The sequence below is a fragment of the Grosmannia clavigera genome (genome assembly GCF_000143105.1).
Source record: "Grosmannia clavigera kw1407 unplaced genomic scaffold GCSC_132, whole genome shotgun sequence".
NCBI classification, from domain to species: Eukaryota; Fungi; Ascomycota; class Sordariomycetes; order Ophiostomatales; family Ophiostomataceae; genus Leptographium; species Leptographium clavigerum.
The window spans coordinates 140026-157426 of record NW_014040810.1 but is presented as its reverse complement, the minus strand read 5'-3'; the positions used below and the strand labels follow the sequence as shown (position 1 = coordinate 157426).

The following is a 17401-nucleotide window of genomic DNA, read 5'->3' as shown; positions in this document are numbered from 1 at the left end:
GGGGTCAGGCGCATATAGTTATTTAAGAGAGAAAAGCCTTCCTGTTCCCACGCGGGGGTAAAAAATACTCCCTTTTTAGGGGGGCGGGGTTGTTAGAGCAACTCCTGGGCGTTTCCCCTTTTAATAAAAAAAAAAAATCTAAAACGGTGTTTCTCCCCCCCCGCCCGGCGCCCCACTGGAGATAGCCGTTTTCAAAGGCGGTATTATATCCACTTAAATAAACAAACTTTAGTTTTTTTTTTTTTTCTTTTAGAAGGGAACAAAAGGCTTTTTGTTAACCGGGTGGTATTGGTGTTTTTTATAAGATTGTCTTGAGTTTTGGGGCTCAAAAGCCTCCACAAGGAAGGGGTAAATATTTTTGGGGCAAGGATGAAAGTAACTCGTACCGTAAGAGGCCATTGGTAAGGTGTTGAATCCCCCAATTTAAAGTATTACCTAGACTCCCTCCCAAAAGCTAATTAATAATTCTTTTGTGTTTACCCTAGCATAGAGCCGTAGCGCCCTTTAAGGCTAGCTACAGTAGTCTCTTTTCCTTGCTAGCAAGAGCAAAGAAGGCAGCCTAAGGGGATCTTGCAAACTATAACACCCCATAGTTTGAGCTAGCCCTCGGTTAAATCCGCAGTAATATTTCTTAGGCAGCGGCCTAGGCACGGCCTGCTTGAGGAGCGGTCCTAGGCTAAGTTGCTAACATCCGGTAAGGGATAGTACAGCGCTCACAGTAGCTCTGAGTCCAATGGGGCACAGTAGGCACGTAGTTATAGCACCGGGTAGTTGTAGTATAGCACCATGCGATAAACGTTCCGTACCAAGCAGCTAGCTAGCCGAGCGTAAGTCGCCATATACTAGTTAGTAAAGGCTGGACCTAGCAGCAAAGCCAGAGATCAAGAAGGAGTGGAGGAGCAGAAACAGTAACAGCGGCAGGGAGAGGTGTGCCAGGGAGGCTCGCAGCAAGCACATAGTAGTTAAGCAATAGCGCACTCATAGTATGTCTAGAGTACATATCTGTAAAGTGAGCATGAAGAGACAGGATACCTGGCCTATAGATAATATTAATATAGTAATAGTAAGACTTCCTAACTAAAGAGTAGTTAAGGCACAGCGAGTTACCTCCGTCTAGTATTTCTGTTTTGCTACAAGGGCGCTTCATCGTCTGTTCAAGCGCCTCCACCTCATAGATCGAAGGTCTCAAGCGCTTTGCAGTTTCCAACCTCAGGGGTGGCCGGCCCAGCCGGGGAGCAATTGTAACGCCGCCCCAGGAAGGGGACCGACGCAGGCTACGCGCAAGCCGTACGCAGTATGCGCACAGCGTATTAGATGCACATCGTGAACTAGAAGCGGTGCTAGTGGCGCAGGCTGCGTGGCGCAGTCTGCGCACAGGCCACAGCACGTGCTAGCGCACAGGCCAAGTAGAAACGGGGTCGCGCCTGTCCTGCGCACTTGGTGCGCCAGAGGTGCGCCTACGATAAAGAGTGCCTCCCGCACTCCCTTAGAGTGCAGAAGGCAAGAATTAGCTATTGAATATACGGCTGCTTCCTCCTGTTAAGAAGATACCTCCTTGCCTGCCTGACTTACCTGGCCTACCCAAGTACACCTTTAACAATTTTACCAAGAACTAGGTTTATAACCTTTTACTAAGGTAAGTAATAATGTCTTTAATCTTATACTCCTCTTAGTCTTTTACTATTTCTAGGAATAGAAGCTCTTCCTTGTTTTTTACTATAATAGTCTATAGTTTAAGGCAAAAGATGTAAAACATATTATGTTAGCGTATATACTATAATAGTAAGGCAACCTAATATATAACTAGGCCTAGCTTCCTTATAATATAAACGCGTAAGAAGGTTAGGTTTAGCTTCTTTAAGCTAGCTAGGTTTAAGTGCTTTATTAATAAACTTATAAATTTACCTTTAACAAAGTCTTTATATAGGCGTTGCTTATTATAGCCTTTGTTTTATTAGCAAATCGCTTTTTCCTATAACACTTCTAGCTTTTACTAAATAGCTTATAGCTAACTAACACGCTCTTACACGCCCTTTACTATAGCCTTAGTAAAGAAGAAGTTGTCTATAAAACAAAAGTAGTATACGTACAACGTATAGAATAAAAAGGTTCTTATTATAGTATAGCAGGCGTTATTATACACAAATTTTACTATACTTAACACTTACGTCTACTAGTATTACAAACAACCGCAAAACGTTTATAAAAAACGCTCTAAGGTTTAGTTTAAGATCTTAGTGCTACTGTCTATCTATAGGTAGTACGCCGTTAACATTATTAACTAGACCCTTTAAAGTTGCATTAACTCCTACTAAAATTAACTAGTAAATAAGCTATCCCTATTACTAACAATTACTTCTAAGATACTAAACTTAGTCTTTATATAGTTATAAATAAGTTAGGCAACCTTAGTAGCTATAACTATTTTTTAGGTAAAGATAAACATGCTATGCTTTATATAGCAATTAACTACTACTAGGATAGCGTTGTATAAACAGCCGTCTAAGCCTAGGCTTAACCTAAAACTAGTTATAAAATCTATACTAATATACTAAAATAGCCGAATAGGCATAGGTAGAGACTAAAGGTATCTATACAGCTTATACTATAAGACCTTATTGCTTATACATAACAAATAGTTAGCAATAAACGCGTAAACGTTAGTAGCTATGTCTAGCTAGTAGTACTTCCTAGTAAGAAGTTCTATAGTCTTATAAACTCTTATATAGCCTGCTATAAAGAAGTTATAGTATAAACTAATTAGCCTTACTTATAGCTTATCTACTAATAAGACAATAATGCGATCCTTATAAAACAAGGTATTCCTTTCTTATAGATAATAAGTATTATTCCCCTAGCTTTGTCTAGCCTTTATAAATAAGTCGTCTAATAATTAGTCTTAGCCTTAAGCGTTGCAAATAGTATTATATAGTTTAAAGAAGCACTAGGGTTATAACAGCTATTCTTAGCTAGTAGCAACCTATGCCTTCTATACTAATAATAACAAAGCTTTTAGTATAAGGAGCTTTAACGACTAGTCTGCGATCTATAGCTTGCTAAGAAGTAAGAAGAGCACGTTATTATATATAATGTTACTTTTTATATAGTCTAGTTAGCAGGATAGACTATTTGCTAGGTTAGTAGACTCTAGGCAGTACTTAATTTTAAAGTTAAATGCTAAGAGGCAGAATACCTATTAGGCAATTTAGTTTTAAAGATCCTTTGCTAATGCCTTAATAACGCCTTTTAGCGCCTAGTAGTTAGTTAAGACTACAAATAAATTCTTTAAACCTTTTAAATAATAACGCTAATGCTCTAAGCTTTTAATAATAGCTAAGAGCTCTTACTATCCTACTCTTTACTACATCTTATAGGCTGTTAGCTTACGTAAGTAGTAAACGACTAGTTGCTACTTATTATCTATAAGCTAAGAGATAATGCTAAAGATAGTGTAGCCTAACGTATTTATTTCTACCTACATAAGCTTTATATTATTATAGTAGTAGAGAATTGTTGCTATTATAAATGCTATCTTTAGCGATTTAAAAGCAACCTTTACCTTTTTAGTTAATATAAATAGTTATATAGCGATAGCTCTACGCTTACGCGGTAGGCTAAAGCTTATTTTTATTAATTCTATTAAGGCCTATATAATGTAAGAGTAGTAGGAAATAAAGCGTCTATAAAAGTTTACAAACCTTAAGAAGGATTACACGTCTTATACGCACTTAAGAGCCTTCTATTTAGCAATAGCTTTAACCTGCTTAGGGTTTATAGCTAGCCTCTTTATAGTAATAACAAACCTTAAGAAATTAATTTCTTCTTTAAAGAATTTATACTTTTTAGGATTTGCATATAGCTGCGCAGCCTTTAGCTGCTTAAAAACTAGTTAAAGGTGCTTTTTATGCTTCTTTTTAGTCTAGGAGTAGATTAAAATGTTATTTAAGTATACTTTACAGACTATGCTTACTAGCCTTGCTAGTGCGCGGTAGATATATGCTTAAAATATAGCCGGCGCGTTAGTTAGTTTAAAGAGCATAATATAAAACTTAAAAAGCTTGTATTTTATTTAAAAAGTAGTCTTTTATTAATTAAAAGCCTTAACCTAAATCTTATAGTATGCTTCCTTTATGTTTACCTAAAAGAATACCTTTACACTATCTAAGCAATTTAATAGCTTACTAATTAATAAGAGAAGGTAGTAGTTCTTCTTAGTTACTTAATTTAAACCTTAGTAGTTAACGTATAAGTATAAAGTACTATCTTTCTTTAAGATGAAAATTATTAAGGCTTTAGCTAGACTATTGCTATAGGCAATCTGCTTGTTTACTAACAACTTATTAATAAAGCAGTAGAGCTCTTCTTGCTAGGCGGAAGATAGTAGGTATAAAGGGCTATATAGCACCTTTACGCTATCTTCTAGCTTAATTAAGTACTTTGCGTTTGCTAATAAGGGTAGTTTCTTTGCCTTATTAGTATTAAACACTTTAGCAAACAGTTGTATATAAAACAGCGGTTGCTAGCTAGGGTTTAGTAGAGCTAGATTATTGTCTATAGTAAGGATGTCTAGTTTATAAAGACTTAAATCTAACTACGTTAAGTAGATAGTAAACAACTTCTTACTATTGCGTAAGCGTTAGCTTATTTGCTTAAAGGTTTTAAAAACTATAATAGCGAATAACTAGGCTTGTTAAATAGTATTAATAATAACGCCTAGAAACCCTAGTCCCTTATAACTTAAGATAATGTCTTTATAGTTAGCGCCTACTTAGCAAATAGCTATAAAGACTTGTATTAACGCATAAAAAACCTTATCTTTTGTTAGCACAATAGTTAGCTTATATAGGCTATAAGCCTATAGTGCTTTCTTATTAATAAAGACTAGGTTTAGGTTTAGGTGCTATTAAAGCAGCTTTAAACTAAGCTGTTAAACAACCTTTAGGTTAACTATATTTAAGTTAGTATAGAAATCTAAGTTTATAATAATAGTAGCCTAGCGATTGCTAGGCGTCCGTGCCTTAGCTAGGGTATAGTAGTAAGGAATTATATCTTTAGTTAGCTATGCTAGTAAGGTTAATAAAAGACAAGGCTTCTTTATTAACCTTACTAGTTTTCCTAGTTAGAGTAGGTTGCCTTTTAGTTATTAAGCTCTTAAAGACTATCTTCTAGTTTTGCTTAAAGCTTTTTAACCTATACGTAAGTTTTATGCTTAAAGCACTCTTAAGAGGTGTGCTTGCTCTTACTATAATTCTAGCACTTTAACGCAATGTTAATGTTGTTTAAACTACTAAGGTTAGTAGGTTAAGAAGTAAACTAACCTTAGCCGGCAACCGGTTATAAGCTTAGGTTACTCTTTATAAAACTATAGTTCTTTATCTTATTATTATTGTAGCGCTATTTCTTTATTAGCTTACTAGCTAGCATACTATTAACTATAACCGCTTGCTTCTAGTTATTTTATCTCTTCTTTTATTCTAAGCCTTAAGACTAATACTCCTTATAAGCATTAGTAATCTTTATTGCTATACTAATAGACTATAAGGGTATTCTACATACGCGTCCCTATACACTAGTTTGGCAACTAGTCGCTTACTAAGTAACAGACTTAACAAACTATCTTAATACGTTGCATAGGACTAGCATAGCTACTTAGCTACGCTACGCCTTACTAGGTTTGCGCTACACCGCATCTTCTAGCCACGTATATATTAGCTAGCAAGCCTTTGCCTACTAATCTTCTATAGTTTATTAAGTTAAAGTCTTAATATAATAACACAAACTAGTTAAGCCTTTGTAACCACGCATTGCATACTAGCCTTTTACATTCTTTAACTTTTTTTCTATAAGGAGTAATGTCTAATTATAGGGCGGCTACTCTACAATTAGCACGCAAACTATTAAAAGCTAAGGACGTGCTAATGCTACCCCTTACGCTAATGCATAGTAGCTATACCTTACGCGTAGCATTTATAGGCACTCTAACCCTGTCTGTCGAATTAGAAATAAGACTAGTATACATGCTACTTAACAACACCTTGCTACTTAACAACACCTTGCTACTTAATAACACCTTACCGCTTAACAACACCTTGCTAGCTAAAAAGCAGCTATAAAGCAATAAATACACTTGCATTATATAGACGCTAAAGGCACTAACTAACATTATAGCCGCAAGGGTTATAAGGCCACTGCCTATCAGTCGCCACCGTAACAACAAGCTACTATAATACAGTATTAGGAGGCTAGAAATTAGTGCCTTTGTTATAAAGACAGAAGAGTGGTTAGCGACGATAAAGGACGCCTATAACACTAATACACGCAGCGACGCGTTAAAAGACATAAAGATTATTTAGGCAGGTAGTCGGCTAACTACTGCACTAGCGGCTAATTAGCGAAAGCACTGCAACCGACTCCGCGCTAGTAAACCCTTAGTTACACGCCCTATATAGACGCACTTCGTCGCGTTTATCCGTTAGGAACACTTAAACCCTAAATTTTAGATGCACTGCATCTACAAGGAAAGCTGGACGCTTCGGCAGGGCGGCGAGTCGCCGATAGCGTACTAGCAGAAATAGGACCACTTGCAACGAAAGATTAGCAACACCTTTAACCAGGCAGGCAAGATCGCCTAGAGGTATTAGCAAGGGCTTAACGACTACTTAGCAAAGTAGTATTAGAACAAGACTATCGGCAAGTCTTTTAGTATAGCAATAGAGATTGCTAATGCTTGTAAAAAGTATTAGTCTTAAGGCTAAGAACGGAGGAAGAGACAGGACGACTAAAAGCGGGCGGTTATAGTTAACAGCGTGCTAGCTAGCAGGCTAACAAAGAAACAGCGCCGCGACAATAATAAGACAAAGAACTGCAGTCTTATAGGGAGCAACCTAAGCCTATAACCGGTTGCCGGCTAAGGTTAGTCTACTTCTTAACCTGCTAACCTTAGCAGTTTAAACAACATTAACGTTGCGTTAAAGTGCTAGAATTATAGTAAGAGCAGGCATACCTCCTAGGAGTGCTTTAAGCCTAAAACCTACGCACGGGTTAAGAAGCTCTAAGCAAAACTAGAAGATAGTCTTTAAAAGCTTAACAACTAAGAGGCAACCTACTTTAACTAGGAAAACTAGCAAGGTTAACAGAGAAGCCTTGCCCTCTATTAACCCTACTAGCGTAGCTAACTAAGAATATAATTCCTTGCTGCTATACCTTAGCTAAGGTATAGACGCCTAGCAATCGCCAGGCTGCCGTCGTTGCAAACCTAGATTCTTATTCTAACCTAAACGTAGTTAACCTAAAGGTTGTTTAATAGCTTAGTCTAAAGCTACTTTAGCAGCACTTAAACCTAAACCTAGTCTTTGTTAACAGGAAAGCACTATAGGCCTACAGCCTATATAAGCTAACTATCGTGCTAATAAAGGATAGGGTCTTTTACGCATTAATATAAGTCTTTATAGCTATTTACTAAGTAGGCGCTAACTATAAAGATATTATCTTAAGTTATAAAGGACTAGGGTTTCTAGGCGTTATTATTAATACTATTTAACAAGCCTAGTTATTCGCTATTATAGTTTTTAAAACCTTTAAGCAAATAAGCTAACGCTTACGCAATAGTAAGAAGTTGTTTACTATCTACTTAACGTAGTTAGATTTAAGTCTTTATAAACTAGACATCCTTACTATAGACAATAATCTAGCTCTACTAAACCCTAGCTAGCAACCGCTGTTTTATATACAACTGTTTACTAAAGTATTTAATACTAATAAGGTAAAGGAACTACCCTTATTAGCAAACGTAAAGCACTTAATTAAGCTAAAAGATAGCGTAAAGGTGCTATATAGCCCTTTATACCTACTATCTCCTGCCTAGTAAAAGAAGCTCCGCCGCTTTATTAATAAGTTGTTAGCAAATAGGCGGATTGCTTATAGCAATAGTCTAGCTAAAGCCCTAGTAATCTTTGTCTTAAAAAAAGATAGTACTTTATATATATACATTAACTACTAAAGTTTAAATTAAGTAACTAAGAAAGACTACTACTCTCTCTTATTAATTAGTAAGCTATTAAATTACTTAAATAGCGCAAAGGTATTCTTTAAAGTAAACATAAAGAAAGCGTACTATAGAATCTAGGTTAAGGCCTTTAATTAGTAAAAGACCGCTTTTTAAACGAAATATAAGCTTTTTAAGTTTTATGTTATACCCTTTAGACTAACTAACGCGCTAGCCACATTTTAAGCATATATCTACCGTGCACTAGCAAGGCTAGTAAGCATAGTCTATAAGGTATACCTAGATAACATCTTAATCTACTCCTAGACTAAAGAGAAGTATAAAAAGCACCTTTAATTAGTTTTTAAGCAGCTAAAGGCCGCGCAGCTATATATAAATCCTAAGAAGTGCGAATTCTTTAAAGAGGAAATTAATTTCTTAAGGTTTATTGTTACTACAAAAGAGCTAGCTATAGACCCTAAGCAGGTTAAAGCTATCGCCGATTAAAAGGCCTTTAAGTGCGTATAAGATATGCAATCCTTCCTAAGGTTTGCAAACTTCTATAGACGCTTTATTTCCTACTACTCTTGCATTATACAAGCCTTAACAGAGTTAACAAAGACAGGCCTTAGCCTGCCGCGTAAGCATAGAGCCGTCGCTACGCAACCGTTTATATTAACTAAAGAGGTAAAGGTTGCTTTTAAATCACTAAAAACAGCATTAGTAATAATTCTCTACTACTATAATAATATAAAGCCTATATAGGTAAAAACAAATGCGTTAAGCTACGCTATCTCTAGCATTATCTTCTAGCTTATAAATAGTAAGTAGCAACTAGTTACTTACTACTTGCATAAGCTAACAGCCTGCAAGATGCAGTAAAGAGTAGGATAGCAAAAGCTCTTAGCTATTATTAAAAGCTTAAAGCACTAGCGTTACTATTTAAAAGGTTTAAAGGACCTATTTATAGTCCTAACTAACTACTAGGCGCTAAAAAGCGTCGTTAAGGCATTAGTAAAGAATCTCTAGAACCGAATTGCCTAATAAGTGTTCTACCTCTTAGCGTTTAACTTTAAGATTAAGCACTGCCTAGAGTTTACTAACCTAGCAGATAGTTTGTCCTGCTAACTAGACTATATAAAAGGTAACATTGTGTATAATAATATGCTTCTTTTGCTTCCTAGCAAGCTATAGATTGCAAACTAGTCGTTAGGGCTCCTTATACTAAGAGCTTTGTTGTTATTAGTATAGAAGGCGCAGGTTGCTACTAGCTAAGAATTGCTATTATAACCCTAGTGCTCCCTTAAACTATATAATACTATTCGCAACGCTTAAGGCTAAGACTAATTACTAAACAACCTGTTTGCAAAGGCTAGATAAAGCTAGAGGAACAATACCTATTATCTGCAGAAAAAGAACACCTTATTTTATAAGGATTGCATTATCGTCCTATTAGTAAACAAGCTACAAGCAAGGCTAATTAGTCTATACTACAACTCCTCTATAGTAGGCTATATAAGAGTCTATAAAATCGTAAAACTCTTTACTAGAAAGTACTACTAGCTAGATATAGCTACTAACGTTTATACGTTTGTTGCAAACTATTCGTTATATATAAGCAATAAGGTCCTATAGCATAAGCTATATAAATACCTCTAGTCCTTACCTATGCCTATTTAGCTATTCTAGCACATTAGTATAGATTTTATAACTAGTCTTAGGTTAAGCCTAAGCTTAGACAGCTGTCTATATAACGCTATCCTAGTAGTAGTTAATTGCTACACAAAGCACAGCATGTTTATCCCTACTTAAAAGATAGTTATAGCTGCTAAGGTTGCCCGACTTATCTATAACTGTATAAAGACTAAGTTTAGTATTTTAAAAGTAATCGTTAGTAATAGAGACAGCCTATTTACCAGCTAATTTTAGTAGGAACTAATGCAACTTTAAGAGGTTTAGCTAATAATATTAATAGCATACTACCTATAGATAGACAGTAGCACTAAGATCCTTAACTAAACCTTAAAGCGCTTCCTACAAACGTTCTATAGTCGTTTACAACACTAGTAGACGCAAGTGTTAAGTATAGCAGAGTTTGCGTATAATAACGCCCGCTATACTATAACAAAAACCTCTTTATTCTATACGTTGTATGCATACTACCCTTGTTTTATAAACAACTTCCTCTTTACTAAGGCTGCGGTAAAGGGCGTGCAAGAGCGTATTAGTTAGCTATAGGCCGTCTAGAAAAAGCTAGAAGTGTTGTAAGAAAAAGCAATTTGCTAACAAAAGAAGAGCTATAATAAGCAACGCCTATATAAAGACTTTGTTAAAGGCGAATTTATAAGTTTATTAATAAAGCACCTAAACCTAGCCGGCTTAAAGAAGCTAAACCTAACCTTTCTACACGTCTATATTATAAAGAAGCTAGGCCTAGTTATATATTAGGTTGCCTTACTATCGTAGTACGCACGCTAACACAACGTGTTTTACGTCTTTTACCTTAAGCTATAGACTGCTATAGTAAAAGATAAGAAAAAGCTTCTATTCTTAGAAATAGTAGAAGACTAAGAGGAGTATAAGGTTAAAGACATTATTACTTACCTTAGTAAGGGCTTGCAGACTTAGTTCTTAGTAAAATAGAAAGGCTAGCCGGCTAAGTATAATACTTAGAAACTTAAAGAGCACTTAACGTACGCTAGCTATAAGTTGTAGTCTTATTAAAAGACTACAAAACGCACTTATAAGAAATAGAAAGACTATAAAGTAACGGCTAGCTATATACTAACTAATTGTTAGTTAACTACTCTAGCTATTTCTTATATAATTGCGCACTATAAACTACTTGTTTTAGCTTTAAGGGCGCCCTCTAGAGCTATAAACCTAAAACATACTATTAGTAGGCTATTGCTTAGCTACTAGCTACTTGTTACTATCCTTCTTTATAGACGTCCCTTTTACCCTCTTATCCTTCTCCTTAATACCGTTCTCCTTAACCCTCTCTTTGCTGCTAGGCAAGCCTTTGCTAGCCGGCATATAGCTACTACTAGCTGCTAACTAGCTACCTGCTAGCGCACTCCTACTAGATGCTGCTTTACTACTACTACTAGCTGCCGCGACTGCCCTACTACTGCTAGCTATAGCACTAGGAATAGTTTTAGCGCTACGCTAGCGCTTAGCTAAGGTTAGTAACTTAGCGTAAGACTATTGCTTGCTAAGCGCTGCTAAAGACAGCGGCTAAAGAAAGACTACTACCTAGTTAATCTAGGCTAGCTTAACTAGGGCCGCTATAGTCTATAGGATCCGCTTAGGCAGCCCCTTTGCTCCTATAGTATAGTAAAGCGTGCCGCTATAGCCGGCTTAGATAGCTATAGCGCGCTAGGCCGGGCTAAGTATAATAGAATAAGGATTGGCCTAGGTAACAAGTTAGTAATAACTTAATAATAAGGATTAAAGGACTTACTATTACTTTAAAGGTAGTGGCAACTTAGGTTTACGCCTATAATAGTATGCCTACGTCTAGGGACGTTAGTAGTAAGAGCTAGGCTACCTTTGCCAACCGCTATGCAAGCGTTAAGGTAAGCTTTAGCTCTCGCTAGTACTAGTAAAGAACACTAAGGCGTAATGCAGCCTATTATGCCGTCTTAAAACGTTCGCGCTAAGAGCGCTAGTCGGTCGCTAGGGGCTTTAACTTATCTTTCTATAAGGCGCGGCCAAGTTTCTTAGTTACCGCCGTTAAGGCTATTAACCTTTAGGCGATTACCGCGCAATCGCCTAGCGCTATAACAATATTAATAACCGTTATCCGCTAAAGTAGCAACTTGTTCGTGCCGGCTAGAAATTCTTAAATGTATTAGGCTAAGCCTTTAATCTCTTTAAGAAGCTATTAGTTAGCAATCGGCTACTAGCGCACACAAGTTAATACACTTACTAGTAAGTATAATGTATTGTTAGCTATATAACTAACGTAGCGCGCTAGGTTCTTTAGCGTAGCTATACATAAGAATTTGTAGTAGACGTCTAGATAGGCTTTAAGAACGTAGTTTAGATATAAAGCCTACTATAAGGTTAGCTATCGCTTAGCAAACGCTGTGCTAGTAAAGACCTACACTCTTAAGAGATAGTGCGTGTGCCTAAGAAGGGCGTTTTATAAGGTTTATATTTATAAAAAAGTCTATTAGAACTTAAAAGCGGCTTTAGTTAGACATTGTCTATAAGCAATCGTTAGCTAGCTACTTTGTAAAGTTGTAAACTATTATATTAACCTACTACGTAAGTAAGATTAAAGAAAAAAGGGCTAAAGAGGTAAAAGCAATCTTATAAGTGCAGACGAATTCGTCTTAAATTATAGAATACACCCGCTCTTTTATACCTTAAAGTAACAAAGAAGCCGCGTTCTTAGACGTTTAAATACGTCTTAAGAACTCGCCTAACCTTGCTTTAACAGCAAGGTAAGAAACGTTTAAAATTAAATAAAGGGACGTCCTAGCGGCAGACCGCCTTTGCTGTCTAGTAGGCGATAGTTCTACAATTAGCAGGCAACAAACGGCCGCTATTGCCTTTATCCTACCCTGCTAGTAGTTAGAAGTCGCAAGCCCTACGCCGCCGTTTTTAGTTAGCGTATACTACACCCCTATACACCTAGTGTCTAAGGCTAGCCCTCTTACAACACCTATTAGCAGCAACCTAAGCGTTCTCTAACTAGAATCTAAGCTGCACGCCTTTTAAGAAGCTTTAACAAACAGGACAACCTATGCATTAAGTAAGATCTAGCGTTTACTGCCGCTATAGACTAAGCAGTACATATGCGCTTCTACGTTACTTAAATGTAGTCGTATAAGCAAGCAGTCCGCGACCGCTTAGCGATAGCTAATAACCTAGAGCGCTTAACTCTTTTTCCTAACTTTATAAGGGGAGGTTTTTTAACAAGCAAGTGGCTGCCGCGTATACACCTTTAGGCTAACGAGGGCGTTACTTAGGGAGGGGGGGGATAGTATAAGGGTATTCTATACACGCGTCTCCACGCACCGGTTTAGCAACTAGTTGCTTACTAAGCGGCAGACTTAACGAACTATCTTAATACGTTATATAGAACTAGCATAGCTACTTAGCTGCGCTACGCCTTACTAGGTTTGCGCTATACCGCATCTTCTAGCTACGTATATATTAGCTGGCAGGCCTTTGCCTATTAGTCTCCTATAGTTCGTTAAGTTAAAGTCTTAATACAACAGTATAAACTAGTTAAGCCTTTGTAACTACGCATTGCACACTAGCCCTTTATAGGAATACCCTTACATCCGCGCAGAACAACAAATTAGGCTAGCGTAAGCCTTGCGCGCACGTTGCACGCGGCTAGAACTAGCACCTTAGCTAGAGAGTAGAGAGTGTTAAGGAGTAAGGGCTAGGGCTGTAGCGGGTACTAGAGTGCTAAAGGCGCTTACTATAGGCATAGAAGCGTTAGAATTAAGAGTAGCTATGTTGTTACTAGAAGACGAATTTGTTGTTTCTAGAAGAAGTAACCGGATGCTAGACCCTATAATAATCTAATTTAACTATTAGGACTAACCTCTTAAATAAAGGGAACTAAAGGCGCCTTAAGTCGCCTTTAATAGCAATCTTAGCAAGCATAAAGAGGCCGCTGCAAACGGACAAGCACTACTACTACTAGGAACAAAGGCTGCAAGCCTTTCGTTAAGACCTACCTTAGAGGAGTTAGGCACAGAAGGGGAGCAATTGTAACGCCGCCCTAGGAAGGAGACCGACGCAGGCCACGCGCAAGCCGTACGCAGTATGCGCACAGCGTATTAGATGCACATTGTAAACTAGAAGCGGTGCTAGTGGCGCAGGCTGCGTGGCGCAGTCTGCGCACAGGCCACAGCACGTGCTAGCGCACGGGCCAAGTAGAAACGGGGTCGCGCCTGCCCTGCGCACTTGGTGCGCCAGAGGTGCGCCTACGATAAAGAGCGCCTCCCGCACTCCCTTAGAGTGCAGGAGGCAAGAATTAGCTATTGAATATACGGCTGCTTCCTCCTGTTAAGAAGATACCTTCTTGCCTGCCTAACTTACCTGGCCTACCTAAGTACACCTTTAATAGTTACATTCTATATTATCTTTAAGGCAGCTTTTATTTTAAAAGCCTTATTTATAAAGCATTTAACAAAAAAATAGTTAAAAGCACTTTATTTAAGCGAAAAATAAAAGTATTAAAGGCAACGATTAAAAGCCTACAGCTTTAGAAAAGAAAGGCTATAGTTATAAGCTTAAATTTAAAATACGCTATAATTAAGAACATATAAAATAGCTAGGCCGCCGCAGGAAGAGAAGTAATTAAAGTAGGCGATAGCTTTAAAGGAGAGCTTCTAAATGATATATAATTTGCATGATTTGGTCAGGTATTTCAATTGCTATAATTGTTTTTTTTGTTTTGTTTTTTTTGATGCTATTAAATTATCACGATTTTTGGGTGGCCCAAATGGGGGGGGTGGCCTAAATCCCTATGGTCCCACTTACTCTATAGGTCAAAGCAGCAAGGGATCCTAAGTAGAAAATATACGCTAAGACACGAATTTGACACGCCTAATCGACGTACGAAAGCGACAGCACAGTTCCACGAAAGAGGTCGAGATTACTACGATGCTTCGTAGATAAGTGTTTCGGCACTACACGACTGCCCTGAGAAATGTAGATACATTTTCGGCAAGAGCCGGGACAGAGCCCAGATTCCGAAAGTCTTCGCCTAGAACTTGTATAAATTATGCCCTCACCCCGCTTTCGTACTCCATCGAAAACGATCTCAATCGTGTTGAAGAAATGTAAGGGTCTGCCAAAGTTTGTGCATATACGACGTGCGGCACTTTCAAGTGCCGTACCTTTATATACATGCTAGATTACTAATCCACTTTAGTGTACTGCGCCTACAAGGTCATATAATGCTCGATCAAAGGAGCTTAAGTTTCAGACCCCGTATCCCTCACCAAAACTGCTCTGTATCGAACCTTTCCTTCTCGGAGCTCTGTCATGGCAGTTTCAATCCCGTCTTCCGTGAAAGGGTACTTCATTACAGTAGCGGAGATTTTGTGTTGAGCTGCAAACTCCAAAAGTTCACGAAGGTTTTGCCGAGATGCAACCAGCGCACCCTGAAGGCGAACGCCTTTCATGTTCATGGCAAGAATTGGCATCGGTGGGTTTTTGAATGTCACCGATATGGGGAAGATAATGCTGTTTGTGTCCATGATCTTCACGTAACTGACAGGGTTGTTAGCGTTATACAGGCCACGTGTCTTTGATGTTGACTTACGCGGCATAGTCAATATCCGAGGTGCCGCAGAGAAGAAGATGCTTCAAGGGTTTGATATTCTCCATTCCCTCAGACGAGCTGACAACATAGAACTCATGTGCCCCAAGCTCCATGGCATCTTGTCTCTTTTCCTCGGTGCGAGAAAGGACGACAACCTGGCAGCCAATGGCCGCGGCCAGCTTGATGGCGAGGTGACCCAGTCCACCGAGACCCATCACACCAACACGATCGCCCGGCTTGGCACCGTATTGCTGGAGGCAGTTCCAAACTGTGGAGCCGGCACACATCATGGGCGCGGCATCCTCGGAACTGTAGCCGTCGGGAATGCGAAAGACACAGCTCTCATCCCAGATAGTACCGTAGGCAAATGTACCGATATCGTAGTCGCTCGTGCCGTAAAAACGAACAGATCTGCAGAATTGGTCCCAGCCTACGGAAAACAGTCAGAACACCCATTGCCACCTGCATCGGCTCTGTAGCTTCAATTTCAGGTTTACCTGTGCAGCAGTTGTCGCATAAGCCGCACACTTTGCGGAAATATCCAAATCCGACACGGTCTCCGACTTTGACGGACGTGACACTGTCGCCAATCTGCTTCACAATCCCGACACCCTCGTGTCCCAGGACCATCTCCGAATGCAGGTAGAGCTCATCTGTCCCGCAAATGCCGGAGTGGGTGATCTCAATGTGAACTTCGCTATGCCGTAGAGGACGGGTCGTTTTGTCGGCAACAACTTTTCCCTCCTTCGAAGCGCGGAAAACGTCAAATGTGATGCTCATGCTGAGATGTGGTGGTGATGATTTGCTATAATGGGAATTGCGAATTGCTATGCACGCACAAGGTGAAGGTCATCTTTCCGGTAGAACTGCGGCTTGTGTCTGACTTTTGTAGATCTCCATGTATTCTCGCACCTGGGACGACAACGTCACGAGAACGGGAGCTCTGTAGAGAATCAGCGTTATGTCGACTTGTGATGAATAATCGAGTACGACACCGGACCAGGCTCGATCTAGATGAATAATCCGATACTACGCAGAAATCGCCACTCGGGATGAATAATCAGATACGGAGTACTACTACATATGTAAAAGGAAAATAGACATACGAGTAAAGTACTCTGCACTCGTAATATGTATAAGTTGGCGTGAGTTGTGCAAAGGAATAATGCCGAAAAAGAAAAAGTGGCGTCGACTTTGAGGGATACATAGTAGCGGGTCGAAGCGACTTGAAACCGACCAACTTTTTGTCAAATTGTGGTTATTAGTGGGCTCACTTTTTACTTCTCTAAATCATTCCATGATGTTCTTTTTTCTTCTTTCGGGAGCGGCTGGCGAAAGTGGTGGCACAAAAGTACCGCATCTTTCATTCTCCATTTTAGGGTCACATTAGGGAAAGCAAGCGTATTACGCGCAAGCGAGCAGTGTACGTACTTTGTACGGATCGTATTATAATCTTTGCTGTCTGCCGGCGGAGACTTCAGGGGACTAGGGGAGTTTTGATGATTTAGCGTTTCATCGATACTACTCTGATCTAAAATTTCCAAGCGCCCAGGCCTAAACAAGCCAAAGCTACGAGATACAGACTTGCGGTGATCAGTCCTCTCAGATAGGTATCCGCAATGTTTTTGGAGATGAACACGACCAGTCTTATGGAAACCAGTCGGACAACCACCGCCCCCATAAATGTGTAAAAGCCCAAAAGACCGAAACCGCTCAACGAGAAGTGCTTAAAGAACCAGTTGCGAATCAAAGACAAGAAATAAACGGACTGAAGGGAGGAGGAATCTATTGTAAAGACAAATGAGTCCATAAAACGGGGGCCCCGTATCCAGGATATAAACCGTCTAGCAAACGTTTTTGGTACCGAAACCCTCTTTCTGATTTGATTGGTTTGAGATACCACGAGCCTTCTCAAGAGGTCAGGGTTGGATACTAGTAATGGAGACGCACTCTCATCTGCTTCGGCACCAGCTGGTTTCAGCTCTTTCGATAATCCCACCCAGGGATCGGTGTAGTTCATAAAACGAGAGTAAAACCCAGGATCCAAAGGCTGTATGGTCAGACATTGAGCCCCTTTAGTATCTCTTTCAGGACTTGCTGGCTGGACAAAAAAGACGGAA

General features: G+C 39.0%; 1 protein-coding gene across 1 annotated transcript; it reads right to left on the bottom strand.

Moving 5' to 3' along the window:
* Positions 1–14931: 14931 nt before the first annotated feature.
* Positions 14932–16061, bottom strand: CMQ_5349 (NADP-dependent alcohol dehydrogenase; the record flags this gene model as incomplete). Its single annotated transcript, XM_014319094.1, has 3 exons — positions 14932–15229; positions 15282–15711; positions 15779–16061. The coding sequence occupies 3 exons, from the start codon at positions 16059–16061 to the stop codon at positions 14932–14934; spliced, it is 1011 nt and encodes a 336-aa protein (XP_014174569.1).
* Positions 16062–17401: the final 1340 nt, after the last annotated feature.